The sequence below is a fragment of the Acomys russatus genome, chromosome 27 (genome assembly GCF_903995435.1).
Source record: "Acomys russatus chromosome 27, mAcoRus1.1, whole genome shotgun sequence".
Lineage (NCBI taxonomy): Eukaryota > Metazoa > Chordata > Mammalia > Rodentia > Muridae > Acomys > Acomys russatus.
In genome coordinates, this window is record NC_067163.1 from 30,225,551 (window position 1) to 30,250,716 (window position 25,166).

Genomic DNA, 25,166 nt, shown 5'->3' on the forward strand with positions numbered 1-25,166 from the left:
TCCTGTTGGCATTGCACAATGGGGCAAAGTCATTTCCCCCATGTCTAGGAAGCCATTAAAAACGACAGAGGATGGGGATGAAGGATTCATTCTCCTCAGGCACCAGTGACCAGAAAAGAGAGATGGAACTAGGCCTTATCACTTAGGGGTTCCATCATCTCCTCTAAATCTCATGAACTGGGGTACAACCCTGTAACATATGGGCCTATGGACATTCTGGGTCTAAACTATCTGCAAAGTAGGGAGCTGTGTGCCTGCCTTCATTGTCAATGTGTGCATTGCTTCAGCTTCAATTCACTTGTATTTCGGGAATCTACACTATGTACTGGGCACAGATTTTTTTTTTCCCCTTTGAGAATATGAAACAAACAAGTATGCCACCGTCCCTTTCCTTGCCAGCATCCAGGGTAATAACAGGAAGCCAGGGGTATCAGCGGGGCAGAAAAACAGGAGGGCCCACTACTTCATTAGGAGAAAGTCGGGGAGATGTTTGAAAGTCTATTGTAATTAGAAGCTTCCTGAGGGAGGAGAGATTTCCGTCCAGTTTAGAGGAGAGAGGGGAAGGAGTGGGAGTGTGCACCCCCTCTTGGCAGGCCTGGTGGGCGCAATAAGCCATCCAGCAGGGAGCTACAACAGGGCTGTGTTCAGGACCCAACACCTAGACGTTTTGTATGCGCTAAATTTAAAGTTGTGCTCATACTGAACACTGTTGCAAGAAGAAGCAAGAGGCTCTCCACTCCATCAGGAAACTATGCGAACCCCAGGGGACTGAAGCATTTGGATATCTGAGATGAATACTTGGATTAGAACCATTTGCTTTGGCACCTTATGCCGGGACTCCTAAGCCACAGGAAACATCCGGTGTGAAGACCACGCTTGGGTGGCTGATGTAACTGTTTAGTGACAATGTCTTTCTTTCCCTCAGGAAAAAATTGGGGCATTTCAGACCTTTTTTATCATCCAACTAGATAAGAAGAAAAATAAAAATAAAAACAGGAATAGGAGGATGGGCCCAAACCAAAAGTCAGAGAGCCCAAGGGCCCTGAATATTTTGGATGTGTGCCCCACATCTGGAGCTCACATCTTAGCAGAGAAAGCCAGCTCTATTTTTCACAAAATAATATAGTATTTCTAAGGTTCTAAGCTTAAACTTGAAGCTTACTGCTGTAGGAGATTTGAGATATTGGCTAATGCCATGTACTCTCATCCACACTGCTGTGCTCTTGGCCCGTTTTCTTTTGAAAGCAAGCACCAGTTCCGGGCTCTTTTTGGCTGCATCGCTAAGGCCGCATGCTAAGGGCTCCAGTAATCTTACTTCTGGAAACCCCAGCCCTTGAAGCCAAAGAGAATTTCCTCTGATGGGAAACATAATTATTTATTATTTCCTTTTAGGAAAAGCTTTTCTTTCCATGTCTCCCCCCACCCCACCTCCACCCCCTACTCTATTCCCTCCACCCACCAAACACACTCTGATTATTTTTGCCATCTGAGTGGTCACATCGGGTCACCCAGGGTGTTTCATTTACATCTGGAGGCAACAAAGCAGAAAGCCATGCCTGAAAGGCCCCTGGCTGGGCTCTGACCTGATGCCCCTACCTCTCTTGACATTACAGCGTGAAACAAAATCAACGCTATGGACAACTGACTCTGGTCAACTCTACTGCAGCCGACACGGGTGAATTCAGCTGCTGGGAGCTACTGTGCAATGGCTACATCTGCAGAAGGGACGAGACCAGAACAGGATCCACCTATATCTTCTTCGCAGGTAGGAGTTTGGTACGCTGCAGAACTCCTTGACCTGCTGACGCCGCCTCCAGACTGGGGTTCCTGCTGCATGGAGAACACCAAGTAAAGGGGCTAAAAACAAACAAACAAACAAACCCAAACCCAAAACAAAACAAAAAAAGAGCCTACATTGTTTAGGCTCAGAGCTTAAGTGCTTTCATGTAAGTAACATGACATTCATTCGGAGTAAATGTATATATCATTTTCAGAGTTCCTTTTCCAGATGTGAAACTTGAGGTTTAGAGAGATTAAGAACAATTCTTAGAGTTTCATAGCGAGCAGGTAGTACAGGGATTTGAACACAGCAGAACTATTCAATTCAGGGTTTATGACTACAGTGCCCAACAGGGCAGCCATTTGACACACATAGGAACTTAAATATAATTGCATATTAAAATGAAATACAATTTAACCCTCGCATCTGCAGCCACACTTGCCTCGTCTCAGTTTACTTGCTCAACTGTGATGTGGGGAATAGAAATGTTCTCCTAGTGGGCTGCACAGGAAGGAATGCTGGCTGTTTATCATTGTCCTCAGGCCTGGGGTCAGCTCCTGCTGGGAACTCGCTAGCAACAGGGTGGGTTGCTAGAGACTCCCTCATATTTGTTCTTCTGCGTTCCAAAACCTGAGGCTTCAGCGCAGGGTTCCTGAAGCATCTAAACATTGTAGCTCCTGTCCCATCATCTGAGACAAACAGGGGTGCAGGGAAACCTGTGGGTCACAGTGGGGAGCCCCTCCTCCCTATGATGCCCAGGATACATTGACAAGGCAAAGCCTGTGGTTTTTTTTTTTTGCAGCCTGGCTCTGAGCCTTGTCCCACCTTGGACCTCAGAAAGCTCCCGCCATGGGGCATGAGCTTCTTCAGTAAGCGTCAAAGGTCAGGAGCAACTTTTAGGAATCTTGCAAACTCTATTTCCCAGTGCTACTGTCATACAATGCATCTCAGGAGAAGTCAGAATCCCTTGCTAGTGTCTGGGCAGAGGCTTTCATGAGATTTGTCTAAATCCTGAGTCTATCTGCCTGGCAGGTCTGTACTGAATTGTGACCCAGTGATCTTATACCCCAGCCATTAACCAATGCATTAGCATTAGCATATGAATTTTACCCTTCCTGCTCAAATACCTCTTCCATGGCAAGAAGATACCGGTTCTCCAGGACGGGTGTCTCATTTCCCTCCTACAACATCACAAAGAAAGGAATAAATGCTATTTTATTATCTTTGTTTTAGAACCAATATGGGTACTAAGACTTAAAAGGGCAAGATGATTCTTTCAGTGATCTTGGGCTTGTAGTAGCATATTAAGGAGTCAAACTCATTTTTCTGACCCACAATCCAGTGCTATCCTGCCCCGAACATTTCCTAGGACAGTAGAGAGGATAGGCTGACTAGAGGACAGAGTGATAACACGCTAGAGTAGTTGCAGCTGTCAGAGAATTTCTAATGGGTTTTCATGGGAAGTCCCACGATAGTTTCATCTTGGGATATGCTACACAGAATTATGTGTGCCCTTTGTGTCATGCCATATGGCAAAGTGTGAAAAAGGCAAACTGTTAAGATGAACAGCAGCTTGTTATTCTAGATAAGGAAGAATTTCATATTCAAATCGCAAGCTGAAGATTCTTTGACAAGATTAGCACTACTGCATCTTCCCTAAGCATTAGGTTTTGATCAATGGAGCTGTCATGGGCTGATAGGTTAGGGTTTGTTGGTGCACTGTGAGTTTTGTATGTGGTTCATCTTTCTTTACTTCCAAAAAAAATTTTTTTAATTCACTTTACATCCCAGCCATGGTCCCTCTTTTCTCTCCTCCCAGTCCCACCCTCCCTCCCTTTGACCCCATCCCTCCCTCCCCTATTCCTCAGAACAGGGGAGGCCTCCCTACCTGCCTACCCCAGCTCATCAGGACTGAGCGTGTTCTCCTCCCCTGTGGCCTAGCAAGGCAGCCCCACCAGGGGGAAATGACCAAAAAGCAGGCAACAGAGTCCATGTCAGAGACAGCCCCTGCTCCCCTTACTAGATGACCCACATGAATCCTGAACTGCCCATCGGCTACATCTGTGTAGGGGACGTAGGTCCAGTCCATGCATGGTCCATAGTTGGTGTTTCAGTCTCTGCAAGCTCCTCTGGGCCCTGGTTAGTTGGCTCTGTTGGTCTTCTTGTAGAGCTCCTGTCACTTCTAGGTCCTTTTCTTCTTTCTCCCAACTTTTCTACAAGACTCGATATGCTTTACCCAAGTAAAACAGAAGGCTAAAACATGACAGTTTAAACTTGGAGGTAACTTAAGTCAGGGCTGGGGATGTAGGTCAGTTGGTAGAGTGTTTGTCCAGCACACACAAAGGCCTGGGTTCTATTCTATCCCAACATCAAATAAAGCCATGCCTGGTGGTCCAGGCTTTTTGTCTCAGCTCTCAGGAGGGAAAAAATAGGAGGATCAGAACTTTAGCATCATAGTGAGCTGAAGGACCAGCCTGGACTTTCATAAGAGCCTGTTGAAAAAAGAAAAAAGGGAAAGGAAGGAAAAAGAAAAATGAGAAACAGAGACAGACAGACACAGAAGTGGTACCATCATGTTGTTGTTTTACTCAACTCAGCTTCAGTCCAGGTGCACTGTCAGTGCAGGTTTTGGCATTTTGTCTGTTGACGTGTGTGTGGCTTTGGAAAACCAAGATTGGCCACTACAGAAGTTGAGATTCCGGTGCTGGCTCAGTCATCCCATGGAACACATGCTTGTCAGCTCCCCACGGGGAGGAGCATCTGCCATGCCTTATGTTTGTGTGTTTCCCAGAGTTTGATGGAAAACACTGTGAAATTTCTTGCAGGGGGCGGGGGGTGCCTGCCTGTTGTTAATCTGTGTAACGCCTGAGTAAGTAACTGCCACATTTATTTCCTCTTGTCCAGGAGGCAGGTTTGTGCTCTCATGTGCACCCCCCTCTCTCTTAGCACTGAAGGATAACATACATACAAAAGTAATGTAGCTCAATAAACTGTCCCCAAAGGAAACTGACATGTGTAACTGCCACCTAGACAGATCAAGGGGGACACTGTTCCAGTGGGAGGATACTTAGGCAATGATTTTCATATGTAAACACTGGGCTAAATACTGAGTGTGACGTAATTTGTATTTTAGTTATAGGCTATTAGCTTTGATTTTTAAAAACACAAAGCCCCATATGTTTGGTTTATAAAGCAACATGGTACATGAGTAGATACAAGCACATTTGTAGGGGGGATGTAACATATAATTTTTTTTAAAGGAACCTCAACACATTTCTTTTTGAAGATGGAAGTTACTGCTGTGAGAGGGAGGGTGGAAGAGAAGGGTGTGTGGGGGTGTGTGGGGGTGTGTGTGGGGGGTGTGGGTGTGTGGGGGTGTGTGGGTGTGTGTGGGGGTGTGTGGGTGTGTGGGGATGTGTGGGTATGTGTGGGGGTGTGTGGGGGTGTGGGGGGTATGGGTGTGTGTGTGGGGTGTGTGCACGTGCTTACACATGATCTTGAGTACTGAACCCAGGGCTTTCCATATGTCAAGTAAGCTTCCTACTGATGAGCCATGCCCTTATACCTTTTACTATGAAAATATTTTCAAAGCAACTGATATAGATTCATTTATTCCAAAGCTTGGATTGTACAACAGGAATAAGACTGTTTTTTTTTTTTTTTTTTTTTTTTTTTTTTGCATTCTGAAATTCAAGTTGATCACCAATTCTACTAGCTTTGCTAAGTGGAGCAGATCACTTACTCTGCAAACCTTACAAAAAGTTGCCTCTACAATCTTACAGTTAAAACATTCTGTTAACTGGTTTTTTTGTTTGCTTGTTTGTTTTAATCTTTACTTTCTTGGAGTGCTGGGGACTGAATGTAGGCCATCTATATCTCAGGCAAGTGCCCTACCACTGCGCCACACTCTCAGCCACTTAAAAGATGTCTTTAATCTCAGCTACCCTTTACAAAAGGGGGTTTTAAAGCCCAATGAGATTAACACATCCAAGGCTACCTAATTTTTTTCTGTCTGAACAAGGATATTGGACACATCAGGAAGGCACCCCTGGTTTAAGTCTGAAAGTCAGTTTACAAAACCACGCAGTCTGGTTAGTGTAGAGCCTGGCAATGATGAGGATCTTCTGAACTAAGGCAGTCCTTCCCATCAAAGCATTTCCGTGTTCCTGAACTTGGTCCTTCGACCAAAAGAACTTCTGACCCTGAAGATCCTTGATGCTGTTTCCAGGAATCACACACCCAATGTGAATTGTCATACAGTGGTGACATGGAAGGGTGGAGAAAGAGAAAGCCAAGAATAATTGCTTGCTTCAGAACGTTGTGAGGGAAACACAGGAAACAATTTAATAAGTGTTAATGGCATTTGCCCCCGAGAGTTCTCTCAGTAATTACTATAATAGCCCTTTACAGAACAATCAAGAAAATAAAGGATTTAATGTGTCACGCCAAACTAAACAACAGACACACGTGCCCCCAAAAGTCCAACCCAAACGTCTTTTGCTGCCCTAGGGGTGCTGTGAGTAAGCCAGTTCTCGCCTATTCCCTTTCTGTGAGAGAGAAATGTCATCTAGGAGTTAAAGAATCAGACGGTGCATTGTAGAGGATGTGTTTCTGTGTGTATGTGTGTGTCCGTGTGTCTGTGTCTGTGTGCAATGCTGGGTAAAAGTCCCCAGCTACGTGATAGCCAAGTAGAAACCAGCCCTGAGACCAGCAGGTTTTCCTCTGCCCCTGTCCCAGCCCCCTCCATTAGCCTTAGCATATGCTCTATCTTCTGTGTTGGGTGTGAAGACAGTGATGTCATTATGGTAAGCCTTCCCCAGGACCTCCCACTATATAAGAAGTGGCTTCCAAACAGCAGTTTCCGGCTCTTGGTTCTGAGGGTCATTCTCCATGTGGAAGCAGAGTGTTTCAGGGTCTTAAGGTTGTTTCTGGTGGGCCTGGAAAGATGGCTCAGAAGTGAAGAGCACTTGCTGCTTTGTAGTACCTGAGTTTCTAAACTCAGGCACCCATAGCAGGAGGCTCGCAATGGCTGGTAACTACAGCTCCAGAGGAACCCAGTGTTTTCTTCTAGCTTCTGCAGGCATTCACATGTATGTAATAACCCCCCCTCCCCCCCCCACACACACATACACACAAAAATAAAAGTAAAATCTTTTTAAATTTTCATTTCTATTTTTAACTTAAGGAAATCTGTCTTCTTCCTTGCTTCCTCAGTGTGAACCATGGTTCTGATGTGAGTTGAAATAACATCTTTTTTGCTTTCTTTTATGGAGATGGGGGAAGTTGGTAAGTTCCCCTTCCAATGCTATAATAAAACACCTAAGGCAAGTAATTTACTAAGAAGAAAGTTCTGGCGTTTCAAGACCATGATCATCTGACCTGGTGTCATTGGTCCTGTGTTGAGACAGGTGTCACTATCAGGAATCAGACACAGAGAGAAGGCTAATGTCTTACAAATATCTTCAAGAGCACATTTCTACTGACCTAAAGCCCTTCCACCAATACCCAGTAACTCCCAATAACCAAGTCTTCAACTCAAGGACATCTAGAGAAAGTCAACATCTAAATTATAGCAGGATGCAAAAGTGCAAAACAACACCCTACCGAGCCTTTTTTTTTTTTTTTAACCCAACCTTCGCATAGAGAGCCAGTGTGCTGAGTCCACTGTCAGTATCATCTCATCTTTGTGCTGGTTTTAAGGATCCTTAAGGCACCCTCACTGCATTTTATCCAGTCACTAATCCCGTGTCTTCCCTTCTGCAGAGAAAGGAGAGCTGTTTGTCCCTTCTCCCAGTTACTTTGATGTCGTCTACCTAAACCGGAACAGACAGGCTGTGGTTCCTTGCAGAGTGACAGCGCCATCAGCCAAAGTCACGCTTCACAGGGAGTTTCCCGCCAGAGAAATCCCTGCCAATGGGACAGACATTATTTATGACGTGAAGAGAGGCTTTGTGTACCTCGAGCCTCATTCTGATCACCAGGGGGTGGTCTACTGCAAAGCCCAAGCTGGGGACAAGTCTCAGATCTCCGTCAAGTACCAGCTGCTCTATGTAGAGGGTGAGTCTGCCTTCATCCCTCAACCTAGATGGTCGCTGCCTGCTGCTCAGGAGGGAACTACAAAGACATGGGATGCTGTTCTACAGGCTCCTCGACTTCACTAAGAGACTCTTCTGCTTCCTTGGCCCAGCCTCTGGCCCAGCCTCTCTATCTCCCCAGCTCTACGTCCTTCCTTCCTTTTGCCTGTGCTTGATTGTCCAATCCCTTATGTCCTCAGTCTCCCCTTAGAGCCCGTCAGCCCTTGCCAGCCTCTCTGCCTTAAGCAAGTATCTCCTAGCATCACCATCCACTCCAGCTCCTGGTCCTTGTTTTGTCACCCTCTATTAGAGGTCTCTGTTCCTCCATAGTTGCCAGCTGTGGTTCCACTAGCGTTCTCATTTCCTTTCCTCTCATTCCCCGACATCCATCTCATAGTTGTCCTTCTTGCAGTTGCATTTTGGGTGCCGCTTCTGTGTCTACCTAAAACCCTCAGCTTGTTCACCAGCCACCTTCATTCTACCCTCCTATCAGTCACAACTTGAACCATGTCAACAACCACAACTGGTCGGGTGTAGGAACTACCAGGTCCCATCCCTAGCTCCGCCTCCCAGCATAGGCTGTCTTCTCTGCAGCCCACAACTCTCACATCTGTACCAAGGCTTTTCTACCATGTGGATGATGCCACGGGGATCGGCTAATGAGCAGATCTTCTAGCACTGCCTTTCCCTGACAAGCTTCACCACAGCCTCCTGACTTCCTGGAGACACTGCCCCACTCTCTTCCCTGAAAATGAGGACAGGAAGTGATTCCTTTTGCACTGCAGCCCCACCCCCACCCCAAATATCTTTTGTGTCTGAGAACACTTACCTTGATGAGGGGTGGGGAGCCTTGTAGTAAACTTCTTGACAGCAATGGTACTCCCTGGGGAGAGAGGTGTATCTCCCAAGTAAGCTGCTCTCAGAAATTAGAATTGGGGGTTCAGTAATTCTTTCTACTCTCTGCTGAGGGACTTATTCAGTGGGCCCTGGGTTCTAACACTCTAATACTCTATTTCTAAGAGTCTCTGCAACCTTTGCCAGAGACATCAGGAGTCCAATTACATCCAACAGATAATGCCTGCCATCCTACTAGACCCAACTTCTTTTGCATGAAATCCTTTGACCTTGGAAACTTTTCACTTGGCATTTCAAGTTCTTTGAGATTTTATTAACAATAACACTGTTAATTTTTAAAATGGCAATTTATTATATGAATGGATGTTTGGGTCTCCATTTATGTAGAGGTCAAATGTGTGCAGTTCCCAAAGAGGCCAGAAGAGGGCAATAAATCACTCAGGACTGGAGTTACCGTCAGTTGTGAGATACGGCTTGAGTGCTGGCAATCAAAGCTGGGTCCTCCAGAAAAACCGTATGTGCTATCTCTACAGCCCCTCTTTGCACTTTCTTTTGTTTGGGGGGCAGAATTGAGGATTGAACCTGGAGCATCATGAAAAGTAAAAACACTCTACCATCTTTAGATTCTAAATGTGGGGAGTATGTAAGGTGCCCTTCTTTCTTATGCCTTGATCTCTGTGGAAGTGCTTATTCCTACACACAGCTGTGAACTGATGATTTCTTAACTGTGCATCCGTGGCCCAGGTCTGTGAGGCACGGACCATAATGTCCAAGTAATGTGCCCCAGAGGACCCTCAACACACCCCCACTGCCCACACCCCCATGCCCAGCAGTGAACTCAATACCATGCTGCAGGCATGGTTCACCCGTGGCCCCCCCCTCCTCCTCAGGAGGAGTTCATCATTCACCTGGTGTGAATGGCCACAACAGAAGTCCAGCCCATTTTCCTCCAACCCTTTAGACTTCATTACATCAGGGTCAGATCTTACTGTTTTTAATCCCTTCTCCAATGCCTCAAGCTACGATCGTCTCTGGCTAGTGCTAATGAGAATACCTTCCTCCCATGTGCACCCCTCATTTTCCATCCCATTTTCTGCACAGTTGCTGACTACAGTTCAGCAAGTTCTTACCCATAGAAACACGAATTCCTGACAGGCCTGGCATGGCCAGCCTCACTACTCAGGCTGTGCTGTCCTCTACTCTGAGTCACCTCATCTGACCTCACAAACTGCTCTGGAATCTACCTGTGCCTTTTTAGCTCAGAGCGGAGACTTGAGTTTAGCTGCTGGTCCAGTTCTCAGTCTATATGAACTTGAGGCTCACTCTGGGCTTCTCCCTCAAAGCTCAAGTGAAGCATTACAATTGCCCACGTAGTAGCTGTGTACCCTGCTACCACGTAGGCTCGAAGAGCTCAGTCCGCCGTCTGTCTGCCTTGCTCTTGTAGTCCCAGGTCATAGCACATCTCCCTGCTAATGGCTGCCATCAAAACTGCCCACTAAGTGGCTGGACTATAACAAAGACATGTTTCTAAGATGTTATGATATAAGGGAACTCTACTGAAAACACAAGTAGCACTTGTGCTGCCCTGCAAACATTTTTCTTATTTGCATGATTTGGGCCTCTTCTGAGGATGGAGGTCACATACCTGTCTGCCCATCTCTACCCAGCCAGGATCTCTTCACTTATTCTTTCCCTAATATTATGCCCCCATTATCATAACTTTTATGTCTTCCCATAACCCTGCTTAACTCCTTCCCTGACCACAAACATGGGGGTGGAGAGCTTGGATTAAAGAGATAGAGGCAGCTTCTAAAGGCAGTGTCTCTCAACCTGTGGGTCGTGACCCATTTAAGGTTGAATGACCTTTTCACAGGGGTCACCTAAGAACATCCGAAAACACAGCTATATATGTTATGATTCATAACAGCAGCAAAATTACAGTTATGAAGTAGCAATGGAAATAATTTTAAGATTGGGGGTCACCACAACTTGAGGAATGGAATTAAAAAGGATCACAGCATTAGGAAGGTTGAGAACCACTTTTGTAAAGCAATCAAAGGGGGCATGCTAGCGTTAGCCTCATGAAGGTAGAGGAAAGGTTTCCTCTTTCCGGAGAGAATGTCTGTCATTTTTGTTTGGGTTTTTTTGTTTTTGTTTTTTGAGACAGGGTTTTTCTGTGTAGCCTTGGCCATCCTGGACTCACTTTGTCGACCAGGCTGGCCTCGAACTTACAGCGATCCGCCTGTCTCTGCCTCCCGAGTGCTGGGATTAAAGGCGTGCGCCACCACGCCTGGCTTTTATGTCTGTCTGTCTTACCATCAGTTCTGGGTCTCATTATTCTGTCCCTTGCTTGTTCCCAGTTCCCAGTGGCCCTCCATCAACCACCATCGTGGCCTCTTCCAACAAAGTGAAAGGCGGGGATGACATCAGTGTACTCTGTACTGTCCTGGGGGAGCCTGATGTTGAGGTAGAATTCCGATGGATCTTTCCTGGACAGAAGGTAAGTACCACATCCCAGCCTCAGCCAGCAGCTTTAACTTCCATCACTTAGTGATAGAGTCCATATAAGGTTTAGGATTAGGTAGGGGCCCGGGAATGCTTGTCTTCTGAGATGCTTCAGTCTACTTCAAAATATACTGTTCCAAAGAAAAGGGGGGAAAGTAGATGGCTCTATCAGGCAATTCACTCAGGATGCCGTTTTATGTGTAATGTTTCATTGCTCCCACTTAGGGATTGTGGCATGAACGGCCCAGACTACTTGCATCTGTACTTCAGTCTTCACCACAGGCTGCTCTAGGGACCCTTTACAAGGCACAAAGCTTTGGGTGGGAGGCACTGGCAGGCCAAGAATCCCACACACAAGGCCTGGAAAAGCTTTGGAGCAGACATTCTCAAAGTGGGCATATAAACACAAGGTGCTGTGAGGTCAGCGCCCATTTAAAAGTAGACTTCTATAAAAGAAAAAGCACAGTGTCCTCAGCCTCCGTGCATGTTCTGCTCACCAAAATAAACAGCTCTGCCACCACTTTTGTTGCCAGAGGAGATGTGGTCTCCCAAGACATGCAAGGTAGCCAAGGCTCTGAGCTAAGCCTGTGATAGGTGGAAAATGATGGTCCCCAGAGGGCAGTTCTTTCCAGCATCCTGATGCTAGAGGTTTTTGTTGTTGTTTTAAACACATTGTCACAGTTAGGCATTCTTGCTTTTCAATAGAATGGCCTTTTTACATTGCTAAATAAAACAAAAATTACCCTTATTAAGTGAATTTAGAAAACATTGTTCACACATTGTCACAATTAGGCATTCTTACTTTTCAATGGAATGACCTTTTACATTGCTGCTATAATATTACTAAATAAAACAATAATTACCCTTATTAAAGTGAATTTAGAAAACATTGTTCCTGTCAATGGAATAGATTTTAAAAGTGGCCATCTTCTAAAACAGGCACTCATGCTGTCTGGGGCATTATCTTAGCCTTCCATGGTACAATTTGCCTCCCTGTGTAGTCTCAGGGAGCATTAGCCTAATTACTTTCCTGCCTCTCTGAAAGCAGAGCTCTTATTCCCTTGCACAGCTTATGCCTTGGGCTTTTGACTTTAAGCTCCATGAATAAGAGCCAGTTGGCAGTGAAAGTGGGCAATATGAGGATGATACAATGAAAAAACTTCTGCCTATGTATTTATGCTTAAGACCAGTTCTAGAGGCCCCCAAAATAAACCATTTTAGGTATGAAGAGCAGAAAGAAATCACAAAACAGCATCCTGAAATTCAAGACCCCACTTGGAAAAATGCGGGCTTGAATGATTATGATCTCAGGGTACCAGACAGTCTTCAGGGAGCTTGTGCTTTGCATTCGAGAATGCAAGAATGGACCGGGTGGATGGGAGCACAGGGACGCAGCTTGTCGCCCTGGTGTCAGTCTGTGTGACATTTTTAAACAGGATGAGAGGCCTGTGACCATTCAAGACACTTGGAGACTGATCCACAGAGGGCTGGGACATACCACAAGAATCTCCCAGAGTGTCATTACCATTGAAGACTTTGAGACCATTGATGCAGGCTATTACATATGCACGGCTCAGAATCTCCAGGGACAGACTACAGTAGCTACCACTGTTGAGTTTTCCTGACTTGGAAAGGCAAGTACAGTGAACTGATGGGATGCCCATCTACATACACAGCTTCAAGGTGCTTTTGGGGGTGTGTGCGCGTGTGTGCGTGCTTTGTGGGAGGCCAACCTCTGCCTGTGGGTCAGACAGACATCCAAATTAAAAGGAAGTCATTAGTCTATTAACAGTGTTAACTTTTCTGTTCTTTAACAGAAAGTGTGAATTTTGATTACTTACAGACATGTTTCTAGTTTTTTATACCAAGAAAACATGTCAACTTTGTATTAATCACTTATAAAAAAAATTAAATAATAAAAGATGAGCTATGTGTTGTCATTTAGTTTCTAGATCCAGAAAAGCTCGACAGTGATCTTTGGGTAGGTACCGAGTATTCTGTTTGGATGTTTGAACCAAGTTCAACTGCTTACAAGCAACAACTCAAGATTCACATGCTTAGACGTCACTTTATCAAAGCTAATGGGAGTTAATATAAAGGTATCAAAAAATCACATATTTTTTATATTAAATTGGCACACCGAAATTACTACTTTAAAATTCTTCTATTCAAAAGAACTGAATATACATTATTAACAGTTAAGCCTTTAACATAACATAGATGAACAGATTAAAGACGATTCAGCTTTGGCTAGACATGTCTTTAAATGTACTTTGACCACAGCAGTTCCAATTTTCTTATGCCATACAGTAGAGCTGGCCAAAGTTTAATTCTCTGATACAAGTATTTAGATTTTGAAAAACTCAATGTTAAACTCAAGCTGTGTGAGCCAATTTCAGCCACAACAAATTTTGGCATTGGGTTGGAAGTTGTGTAAGGCGGGGAGGGAAGCATAGGAGACCTGACTTGACTGAGTAAAGAGAAAGGGTGGGCGTATCATAACACCTTGAAGAGTGAAGTATGCCATTCTTCCATTGAATATTCCAGCATTATTTATTTGATCAAAGTAAAACACACTTTCCATCACTATAGACTACAGTTGTTCACACATCCACATTTTTTAATGATGTGTCATCAATTTGTATCCTATATAAAACATTTGGCTTAAAACAAAAACCTTAAAAGCTCTCTATTTTGTTTCCTATCTTCTCTTTTAACCTCTAAAGGCATTTTAATTTCTGTAAGATTGAGTTCCCAGATATCTAAATGAAATGAAGGATGGCAAGTAATCAATGACCCTTTACCATAACCTAACTGTGGCTAATGTCATTGAGAACAACTTGGGACCAGGAGCAGAGAGATTCCAGCGGGGTCAGTGATGCAACATTCCTACTTATCAGAAGCAAACGTGGAAGGTTACACACATCATAAAACTATTGGAGAATAGAGAGGATTTCCAACGCAACTACTGATAAAAAAGCATACATCATGAATATCAATTAGCTATGCAGTGTACAGATCCACGATGACTCAAATATCCACCTCTAGTGTCCTGAATCTGTCCTAACTATAGGTTTTATATGATCAGCCATTGAACATGGATGACAAAATGCTGACGTCACAATGCTGGCATGGACAGGGAAGCTCATGGGGCGGGTGGTGGGGAGCCACAGCTATCCTCCTTCCTTCACAAAGTCTTAGAGTATGGGGGGGGGGGATAAGGAATGGAACTTTGAAATTCAAATGCAGTGTGAAGGGGGGGGCACATGAGCCACACCCATTGACTGTTACAGTCCAGTGACAGGAGGAATGCTCAGATGGGCCCTGTGTTAGTGTTACCTCGCAGACCCCTTTGTTCTATCAGACACGGAATTGCTGGCTCAATGGAGTGCTTCTGTCCATCAGGGCATGCTGACTGTTGTCTTTATGGATTGCCCTAAGGGTTTCCAAAAGCTGTATTCTCGAATCCAGAACTTAGTTGATTTGCAAAATAGGTTCAGCACCTCAAAGATGAGCCGGCTGTGGATGAGCTAGGAAGGAGGCAGAAGGTTTGCATCTGTGGCTCTAGATGGAGGAGGAAGGCAAGGCTGAGGTTAGAGTAACATGAGGGGGGAGGTTTACCTCCGTGAAGAGAGCTTAGATTCACGCGAAAAGAAGTCAGAAACACCCATTGATACTGCCCCCTTATTCTTTATACAGATTTGTGTTTAGAAAAATTAGGGTACTACATTTGCTCATAGCCTGAGAAAATGGATCAGGGTATAGTAATTAGGCTCATAAAAATCTACAGGAAAAAAAAAAATCAAACTGGTATCAACTGGCAATGCTGAGCACTGAAAAACTAACAACAGAGAAATGTACAGACATTGACACACCAAAAGGCTTTTCCTGTCATAGCCTGGCTCTGCCATGTCACAGGGCCCAAAGGAATTTGTAGTCATTCAAGCAACTATTGCTTTCTCTTCTATGGCTTTTGTTGACACGTGTATATGGACTATGACTTGACTAATACAGACCCAGCTACGCTCAGCTGTTGACTTTCAATACATAGCAGAGAGGGCTATGACAGTCACGTGACACACCGGTACACCCATTTCATTCACACACACACACACACACACACACACCCCTGCCCACAATCAGACCGAAATAAAAATCACAAGAAGGTGTCTCTGGTGACGAACATTATAAAGGTTCTAAGTCTTTATCGTAATAGGCCCCTGAGAGTTTCCCCCTATGCTTAGGTGAAGGAAGGCAAAGAACAAGATCCCCTCGCTCCGTAAGTGCTTTGTGCAACTACGTCCACATCAATTCCAAAAATCTGTATTTGGAGGAGGCTTTTGGACCAAGGTAAAAGTCTTCCTCCGGAGCTTCCGTCTCGTAAATGGCTGATGCAGTTCAGTGGTGGCTGCTCTCCAGTTACCCTGTGGAAATTCCAGGGAGCTAACACAGCTCTCCTTCCCACGGGAGGGTCAGTCCCGCAGAGCCGCACGGAGGAGCCTTCAGAGAGTCTCTATCTCCCGTGTTCGGAAAGCGTCATCTGGGTGAGATGCTGGGGCTGGAGAAGGAACCAGAGTTCCTGGGGGACTGGAAAGGGATGGCTGAAGACGTCGGGGATCTCTTGGGGCTGCACAGGTCCCCGTTGTGCAACTTCCACAGCAGCTCCTCGTTCTCCATGGACAGTCTCTTGTTGACCTTTGACTCCTTTTCCAGGGACTCCTGTAGGGCTGCCTGCTCAGTGGAAAGTTGCCTTGGAAACAAAACCCAGAGATCACGTGGAATCCAAGTCAAAAGGGAACTCCTACCTTTTAAATCTGAAGGTGTAAGAAACTTACTCTGGGGGAGTAAACAGGATCCTAACCAGGTTTATAGATTTTTTTTTTAAATTCTTTCATATATTACAAATCCTGACCACAGTTCGCCCTCCCCTTCTCTCCTCCCTGTCCTCCCCCCTCCACTCATCCACTCCTCCTCCCTTCAGAAAAGAACAGCTCTCCCAAGGACATCAACTAGACACAGGGTCATAGGTTTTTGATCCCCCCCCCACCCCCCGAGGAAGGTTCTCTTTGTGTAGTCCTGGCTGTCCTAGAACTCACAATGTAGACCAGGCTGGCCTCGAGCTCAGATATCCACCTGCCTCTGCCTCCTAGGTTCTGGGAGTGAAGATGTGCACTACCAGCAGCAAAAAGGCCATAGATTTTTAAGCTGAGAAACCCAAATACTACAGGGAGGCAAATAGCTGGGTGGGAGAGGGCCTGCCTAACATGTGAGACCCTGGCTCAGGTCTGTGCACTACAAAAAATGAAAACAAAACCCCCAAATACCAGAGGCCTAAGCGTGACCCAGATAAACAGTCGTATTAGTAATAATTGGCAGCTCTAGTTTTTGGGGAAATTTCCCAGTAGGCAGTGGGGCACTTGCACGAGTCTTTGGCTTTTTTTTTCTCCCTGTCTTAACTGAAGGGCTATTTTCTGTTCACATTTGTGATGGCTCCTTCTCTGAAGGCGCCGTTACTGTTAGCGAGCTCCGGGTCGGGGAGAATGGTCTAGGCACTTTGGTAAGGGCACAGACGGCCTCTCTATCTGCTTCACTCACATGCCCAGCGGAGTGTGGCCAGAAGGCAACAGTGGATGCTCAATGGCCGAGAAGGAAAAGTAGCATCTTGTGGCTTACCTTGAAATCGCCATGTGTTTGTCCATTCGAGCTTTTAATTCCTCGTTTTCCTGCTGGAATCGCTTCAGCTTGTCAACCAATGCCGTGTTGTTGTCCACCTTGGAATAAACACGGTTCATAGGCATAAACGAATGAGTGAATAAAATAAAGTCTCTTCTTTTTTAAGGCATAGTCCTGATATAGGATAGCTGCCAAAAGGTTGAGTGAGGCGAACTGCAGTGTCACACATACATGTTCATACAGACATGTGGCAAGTGAAAAGTGAGGTAAACAGAACATTTAGGTTTTTGTATTTTTTAAAAAAATTCATTAATCCCATAAAAAGATTTCTTTTTTCCAGGTGACACTTTAAGAATGTCCCTTGGCTCCGTGGTGGGTCCTCGTTGGATAATCTCTTCTTTGTTATGGGGAGCTCGCACTAAAATGATTTTTCCCACCCTCCAGCCCGCTTTGCCTGGAATTTGAGGTGTGCTTTAAAAGTCTTTAAATGTTTTGATATTATTTTTCCTTAAATAAACGTTCTTTGTCGAAAAAAAAAAAAAATGTCCCTTGGGAGCTGGTGTCATGCCTAGGTGGCGGTGGGTGCTGGGCCTCTTTTTAAGGTAGAAAAGCAAACACCACAGTATAACAGTCTCATTTCCTTACACCTCCTATGTCTTACAGCATTCTTGTACAAATGCACAAAAAGGGAAGGAGGAAGGAAGGAAGGAAAGTTAGGGTGAAAGGAGGGAGGTAGAAAAAAATGGAGAGACAAAGGAATGGAGGGACCTTCAGCAGGGAGCCTATACGTCTTGGCCATATTGCAGGAACCTTATTCCAGGTGAGTTTCTGTATTTACCTCCATGTGGCAGCATGGCTCTGTAGCACATTGGGCAAAGTAACTAGAGAATGTATCCCTGCTCAGCTCAGGTCAGCTTCTGTCCTGCTGGTGGACCCAGCCTTAACTTTCACAAGCCGATCAGTCAAGAGATTAAAGCATAAAATCTGCAAAGGCATTTAGTTGCAGATGTGGCGGCGAGCTGATCCTATCTCGTCTCACTTTCCTAAGGACTGGTTTCTTACTTGTGACATCACAGCTCAGAATTAACACAGGGTCAAAATTAACCCCAAGTCCCTGCCATGGCCGCTGAGTACGGCTCCTCGGCTTGAATTACAGTGTCTGGGTGGAATTCTTGTTCTTAAGACATCCTTGTGTCCAGATCATGTTTGCAACAAGCCAGTCAGAGGAAATAACTTTGTAGACAAACTACAGAATAATAATAGAAAAAAAAAAAGTGTCTCTGGGGCACCTTGAAATGCTTAAATAAATAAACAAATAAACAAATGCTTTTTTCTAAGCATTTCAAGATAAAAACACAAACTGGGATTAAAAGCAGTGGCAACTGGCCTTAAAATATTAGTCCACCAACACTGCTGCTGCTGCTGCTTTTTTTGTTTTGTTTTGTTTTTTGAGACAGGGTTTTTCTGTGTAGCCTTGGCTGTCCTGGACTTGCTATGTAGACCAGGCTGGCCTCCAACTCACAGTGATCCGCCTGCCTCTGCCTCCTGAGTGCTGGGATTAAGGCGTGTGCCACTATGCCCGGCTCAACACTTCATAAAGGTAAAATCTTGACCTTTATCGTCATAGAGCTAACCATGGGCAGACCTATCTCGCAGAGCAAGGCTGTCTTCCTTAGACAATTTCTTCATGCTAAAATTATCTGGGAAGAAAGCCTCAATGAAGGGCTGTTGATACCAGGCTGGCCCGTGGGCATGCCTCTGGGAGGATCGGCTTGATTGCCTAAATGTGGGCAGCACCGTCTGGTAGCGACTCAGCCACAAGGACATAAAAAAGAAGCTTTTAACTTTGTGCTTTGCTTGCTTGGCCCTCGTTCTTGAGGGGGAGTTTATCTGCCCTGTTGCCGCTACTGCTGCCTCTGTCTCTGACGTTAGACGCAGCTTCTTCAGGCTTCCCAGTGTGGACTGATGATCCACCCTGGGCTCTCCGGGAGTCCCTGCAGCCTTTGGCGCCAGACTGGAACTTCAGAGGCACCCAGCTTTGCGGGTTGACCAATGACCACGTGCTCAGCCTCTCCTGCAGTCATGGCTGGACTACTCTAAGCTCATGCAAGCCAATAGGTAGAGCAAATCCTCCTTTATCATAAATCATCGTGTCAGCTCTGTTCCTTTACAGAACCCTAATGTGCCGAGTGCTCTAACTTCTCTGAAGGCCTGGGGCTCCTAAGCACACAACACAGCAGTGGCAATGAGTGTACCCATTGTCATAGCAACCCATCCTCCTATGTAAACAACAGTGTGATGCCAACTGACATTGTGATGATGTCTGTTGATTGGGACATAAAATAGATATCGTGGCTCGATAGAAATGAAAATGTTTGTACTTTTATAGCAGGTAAGTTTATCATCTGAGACCTCCTGATAGGACCGGATGCACGGATGGAAGATGGAACAGCGTATTATTAACAGAGCTCCCTGAGTCATCACTGCCTGCCTGCTGAGCAGGTGTCACCGGATGACCTTTGCCAAGATGTGCTGTGTGTACTGGGTCAGGCCTATTAACAACTAGGAGTTTCTTGCATTCCTTTAAAAAAAGAAAAAAGAAGAAACTTCCTGTACTTCTGGTACCTCTAAGCTGGCCAGAGATGAAGAGCCCCAGCTGGACGTATGTATTGGCTCGCATTCTGACGCCCACAGTATAGACGGGCTGTATTCCCCTCAAACTGGAACTGGGCTGGACTTAAAGTGTCAGTCGGGAGAAGTCCTTCATGGCTTGGGAGACGTTATGCTTCATCGTGAACCGTGACAACCAGAAGCTGTAAGGACGGACTCAAGCTGGTTCCACTCATGGAAAACAGTGGCTGAGCTATTATATGCCTGGTACCCACTCAGGTCACTGTCATCGATGGAGGCAGGCAGCTGAACCATGGGGGCCTTTGTTGTGACTGCAGTCAAATCACCAACAGCGAGCCCTCACCTTCAGTTTGTCCACAGACTAGATGGCAGCGGCGGCTCTCAATTTGTCAGGGCCGTTTGGCATCCCAACTTTTGTCTCAGGACTTTAGGGCAGATAGGACATTACCAACGTAAAGTCTTGATCGGTGCCTTTTATACCAGATTTGCATCCACCAGGGGCAATGCCCACAGGGAGAAATGCTCCCATCACCCCTATGAAGCCACTTATTCCAGGAGGGGGGCCCCTGAACCCAGCAGCCTGCCAACCACCAGCGTGGGAGTGAGGCGCTCTGTGACCTTAAGTCCCACACGAGCCACAAGCTAAATCCGAACAGCCAAATGACCAACCTGATCATAGTGGACACAGAGTATAAGAAGCACTGACTGCTAAAAATGGCTGGTTCCTCTGATTAGTTTTTTAAAAGTATCTTTGGCCACTATGTATCTTTTTCCTTTACACAGTAATGAGCGTCATGACATTTTTGCCCAAGTGCATAATGTACTTTGACTGTACCTGCCTTCCATTACTCACTCCCGTCTCCCTTGCTAGACTGCATTCTCTTCCTATTTCTTCCCTAGTCTCATGTCACATATGCCTGTTCATCAGCCAGCTTCCTTCCACATATCAGAGAGAATGATATTTGTCTTTCCGGGTCTGGCTTCTTTCACTTACTATGATAATCTGATCCCATCAATTATTTCTTCAAATGACAAAATTTCATTCTTCATTATGGCTCATTAAAACTCCATTGTGTATAAAAAAAAAAAAGGAGCCCCGCGCCCCCGCCCCAACTTGACATTTCCTGACAAAGTGAAGTTACCTCCCGCAAAAGGCAGTTACTTTTCTCTAGGAAACAAAACACCAAACTAAGCCAAATCCCCACGCATCAAACGAACAAAAAGCCAGACAGATAAGAGCAACCTCTGAGATCCCTGTTGTTCAGGGCTGGTCTAGTTGGAATCAGACATTTCTTCAAGGAGTGGTGAGTCACCCAAAACTGAGTAGAGGAGTGACAGGCAGCACTAGGTGGCTGGCACTTGGGAGCAAAGTACAGCAACAGCCAGGCTCACGTAAGCTGCTGACAGATCAACTGCTGCCGGCTTGGTTCGTGTCCTGGTTAGCAGATGCTGCGTTTCAGGGCTGGCCCCCAAGGCTGACGGTCGGTACACATGAGGGCACGCCCCTCAAACACAGCTCAGAGTAGGTTCAAGTTCTGTTCACGGGCTTTCAACAATGCTAATCTTATCAATGACACAATTTTTAGTCATATTTCAATTCTTAAAAAGGTAAGGAATTCTCCTAGATAATACTGTGTCAATGAGACCAATTCTTATATCTGACTGTCCTCCTATCCAGAGTGCGTGGTACGTTAGAATATTGGCTTTAGAGTATTTAAAATTTTTCACTAGGCAAGTGAAGATCCTCAGGTTATTGAAATGTGAACCTTATTAGTTTGTTATAGTTTTTCCAAAGCCAAATGCTGCTTTATATGCATTTCATTAAAAAAAAAAAAAAAGTGTTCTTGAAGGCAGCAAAGAATCAATGAATTAGATCTGGAAAAGAAAATGTAACTCTGACCTTTTTGTGTGTTTTTCAAATATCCTTAAGTATGCTAGCTCTACTAAAGCTCTGAGCTCTGCGCTCCAATTCCCCAGGTAACACCGTCCGGCGTGCACACGCACACGTGCACACGCGTGGAAGGTGCTCACACCACCATCTGGAAGGAGACATACCAGCTTTTCCATCTTCATCAGCTTCATGTCCTGCTGATGCAGCTTCTCGTTCTTGATCTCCAACACCGCTTTCAGGCTTTCTAGCTCTTGCTCCAGATACATGACCTGAGGGTTTTTCTGGAAGGAAACACACCAAGGTAATTGTTCCGACTTGTGTCACATATTACACAGTCTCAACTTCTTGATATACTGACTCTCTGATGAGGCTTAGAGAAATGGGTAGTAAGGTACTTCCTTTGCTTTTTTTTTTTTTTTTTTTTTTTTAAAAACATGAGGTCATGCTTTGAAACCCAGTTTGACTTGATATTTACAATAATCCTCCTGCGTCAGCTTCCTATTGCTGGTATTATAAGCATACACTGTTTTTGTTTGTTTGTTTGGTTTGGTTTTTTTGTTTTTCGAGACAGGGTTTCTTTGTGTAGCCTTGGCTGTCCTGGACTCGCTTTGTAGACCAGGTTGGCCTCGAACTCAAAGCAATCCACCTGCCTCTGCCTCCCGAGTGCTGGGATTAAAGGCGTGTGCCACCATGCCCGGCAAGCATACACTGTTATGGCCTGCTAAATGTATGTTTCTGGTGTGTGTGTGTGTGTGTGTGTGTGTGTGTGTTTGTCTTGCTTTGAGACAAGGTCTCATTCTATAGCCCAGGCTGACTTGGGACTCACATAGCCAGTATGGCCTTTACTGTGTGGCCATCCTCTTGTCTCAACCTCCCAAGTGTCAGAATTATAGGGGCGAGTCACCATGTGTGGCTTAACTTCTCATAGCAGTTTCAAAGAAGTTGAAATGAAGAATTAGCATCACTTTAACCTCAAAGACTTTGGTCATAATATTGAAAACAAGCATTCATATTAAATAACTGAGGAAAAATTAAAATATCTATGGGTGGACACCTATGATACCACCATGGAGATCCTCACACCCCCACTCTTTGTTTGACTAATGGAAATTCAACTGAGCTATCTGATACAAATCAGCTCTATCTATATCTACCTATATATAAGTATATGAATATATATACATACACATATTGTGTATGCATATGTACATGTACAGACCTATATATGTATGACCTATATACATATATGTATGTGAATATATGCATATACATATAGATCGACATATGACCTATTGGCCAGATGTTGACTTAAAGTCCCTTAGACAGAATTCAATGGTTTAGATGATCAAAAACTCCCTTTCCTTCTGGAGGAACCCTGAGGGAGAATCAAGGTCTTAGATTGGCTTTATCCCACTCTTCAAACTCTTTACTTCCCAAAAGAAGAAAGCGTGTTCTGTGGGTCAAATAACCTGCTTTGTAAAGGCCAGTAAAGGCCCCAGACCTAGATGGGTCAAAACAGAGATGATCCATGTGTCTGTAATTTCAGGCTCTTCAAAAATAAAATTCCGTGTGGTCCTTTTAAACACGGCTTTTGGGGACTCCCCTCATATTCATTTGAGGAAAACCACATAATTTCTGGTCAATTTCTACAAATTACTTTTATTTTGTATGTATGAATGCTTCCCTACATGTAGTATATATGTACATTACTCATCCATCGAAAATGATGAGTAGCTACATGTTGCCATAGGGGTGAACCTGACAACATCAGGCCAAGTGAGAAAGATAATTGTGAAAGGCTATGTATCACATGGTTACACAGAATATTACAGACATGCAAATCCATGGAAATGGAAGGTATAACGGGGGTGGGGGGGGCTTACTCGGGACAGGGGCCTTTTGGGAGACTGGAGAGTGTGACTGTGGATAAGTGCAGGCCTCAGGGAGATAAAAACATCCTGGAATTTAGATGCTAGTGACTAACACACAATGTCATGAATACATTATAATAGTAAAGCTATGGTTATGTACACTTTCCTCAGTTTCCCATAGATATTTGCTTAGTCCTCTGGATTTGATCTTCATGTCACTTTTGGAGATATTAAAAAAAAAAAAACAGTGAACAAAATTGTTTTATACAATTAAAATAAAACACTGCAAGCCTCCGTTATCTCTCCAGCTGCTGAGGAACTGATGGATTAGAAATGGCACCTGAGCAGAAAGGAGCAAAACCCAGCGGCAGCAGACGGACGCACAACTCACCGAATTCGCCTTCTCTCTTGAGATTCGCTTTTGTTCCTCGGATCTCAACTTTTCATTTAGAGCATCGTTTTCACTCTTCAGATCGTTGATTTGTTTCTAAAACAAACAGTAACACGTGGAGCATCAGACACCAGAAAAGGATGTCAGGCGCGCAGAGGCATCGTCCACACCATCGGTCATGGCCAGGAGGGAGTTACTCACCTCTAGCGATTCTTGCTTTTCATTAAGGAGGTTCTCCAGTGACTTCTTTTCCATTTCATGGCTTTTCTTGATTTCTGGAAAGAAAAAGTTTTGTTTTGTTTTGTTTTTGTTTGTGTGTGTGTGCGTGTATGTTTTAAGGTAATAACACCCTATGAAATCACGACTCCAGAACCTGACGTATACAGACAAGGTATGACTTATGTTACTTTCCAGTCATAAGATGCAATTCTATAAATTAAGTAGTGTCTTCTCAGAACAGCTTTTTGGCAAGGTCTTAGAAGACAGATTTCTGATCCCTGGTCTGGGGGCCCTGTCTTCCTTTCAATATGCTCTAGCCCTTGCCCCCCCGCCCCAAAATAGAAATCTAAAATTAAGCAGGAAGACAATGTTTACTAAATGTGTATGTAAGCCAGCCACTTTTGTCTGCCATCACCTTTAATTCCACACAGCCCAACCTCTCAGGAGAAGTCCCTCCAAAGGGTCGCTCAGCCACCACACACCCTTGCTATACTGTGAGCTGCAGCTGATTGGTGGGGGTCACCCAACGGCACTGCTGACTTTGTCCTGAAAGAAATGGCTTCTTGTTCCTTTCCTTTGACTTCCAGCTTTCCAATGATGGTGAGGTCACAATAACAGATCCTGTCCTTGACCATCAAATGCCACCCGTTCTTTACCAGAGCCACGGTGTGCAAGAGTGCATAAGTGTGGATTCCTTACAGCACTGATACAAACTGACACCTTGACCTTCCCAGGACCTAAAGTAGAGACTACCACTAACCACCACCACCACCAAAAAGGCCTTTAGACTCTTTGGAGGTTCATCCTGTCTCCTAATGGCCTGGCATATATAACTAACCATTACTGGCATCCTTAAGGGAAAAGGGTACACACTAATAATGAACAATGTACAAAGAAACCAGGACAAATGCCAAGTGAACGCCACGGGGTTTTATGAGTCATTTCCGCTTTAGCAAATATCATACACTTCCATTTGTGTCTCTAATGAAGCAGCAGAAAGCACCCTTGCCTGAAAGGGAGGTTTCATAGGTCTTCTTCAGCAATTCTACTTTCTCTGAGTGGCTAGCTTCGATCTCCAGCTTAGTGGTTTCATGGGCCGCATTTAGGTTGTCAAACTGTAAGGAACAAACAAAACCATAATTTACCAGAAAGAGCAAAAGCGCTAAGTCAAATAAAGAAGCATATATTAAGGGGCTTTGTTCATGGGCTTGCACCCAGCTAACACATGTGTAGAACAAGCCCACTCTGGCCTTGCCCCTCCCACGGCTCCAACCCA

General features: G+C 44.9%; 2 protein-coding genes across 5 annotated transcripts in view; one reads left to right on the forward strand and one right to left on the reverse strand.

Annotated features, from left to right (window-relative positions):
* Pdgfrl (platelet derived growth factor receptor like) overlaps positions 1-13,134 on the forward strand; it is a 50,059-nt gene extending 36,925 nt beyond the window's left edge. The window contains exons 3-6 of the mRNA XM_051169640.1: positions 1,614-1,765; positions 7,544-7,837; positions 11,070-11,209; positions 12,651-13,134. Of these exons, the coding sequence (XP_051025597.1) occupies positions 1,614-1,765; positions 7,544-7,837; positions 11,070-11,209; positions 12,651-12,839 (775 nt within the window). The 3' untranslated portion in view covers positions 12,840-13,134. The remainder of the gene's footprint in view (positions 1-1,613; positions 1,766-7,543; positions 7,838-11,069; positions 11,210-12,650) is intronic.
* Positions 13,135-15,399: 2,265 nt separating this feature from the next.
* The window catches only part of Mtus1 (microtubule associated scaffold protein 1), a 94,871-nt gene continuing 85,104 nt past the window's right edge, over positions 15,400-25,166 (reverse strand). For all 4 annotated transcript variants that reach the window (XM_051169635.1, XM_051169634.1, XM_051169636.1 and 1 more), the window contains 6 exons: positions 24,900-25,005; positions 23,873-23,946; positions 23,672-23,767; positions 21,574-21,690; positions 16,888-16,985; positions 15,400-15,964 (listed from right to left, as the gene is read on the reverse strand). In XM_051169635.1, the coding sequence (XP_051025592.1) occupies positions 15,751-15,964; positions 16,888-16,985; positions 21,574-21,690; positions 23,672-23,767; positions 23,873-23,946; positions 24,900-25,005 (705 nt within the window). In that variant the 3' untranslated portion in view covers positions 15,400-15,750. The remainder of the gene's footprint in view (positions 15,965-16,887; positions 16,986-21,573; positions 21,691-23,671; positions 23,768-23,872; positions 23,947-24,899; positions 25,006-25,166) is intronic.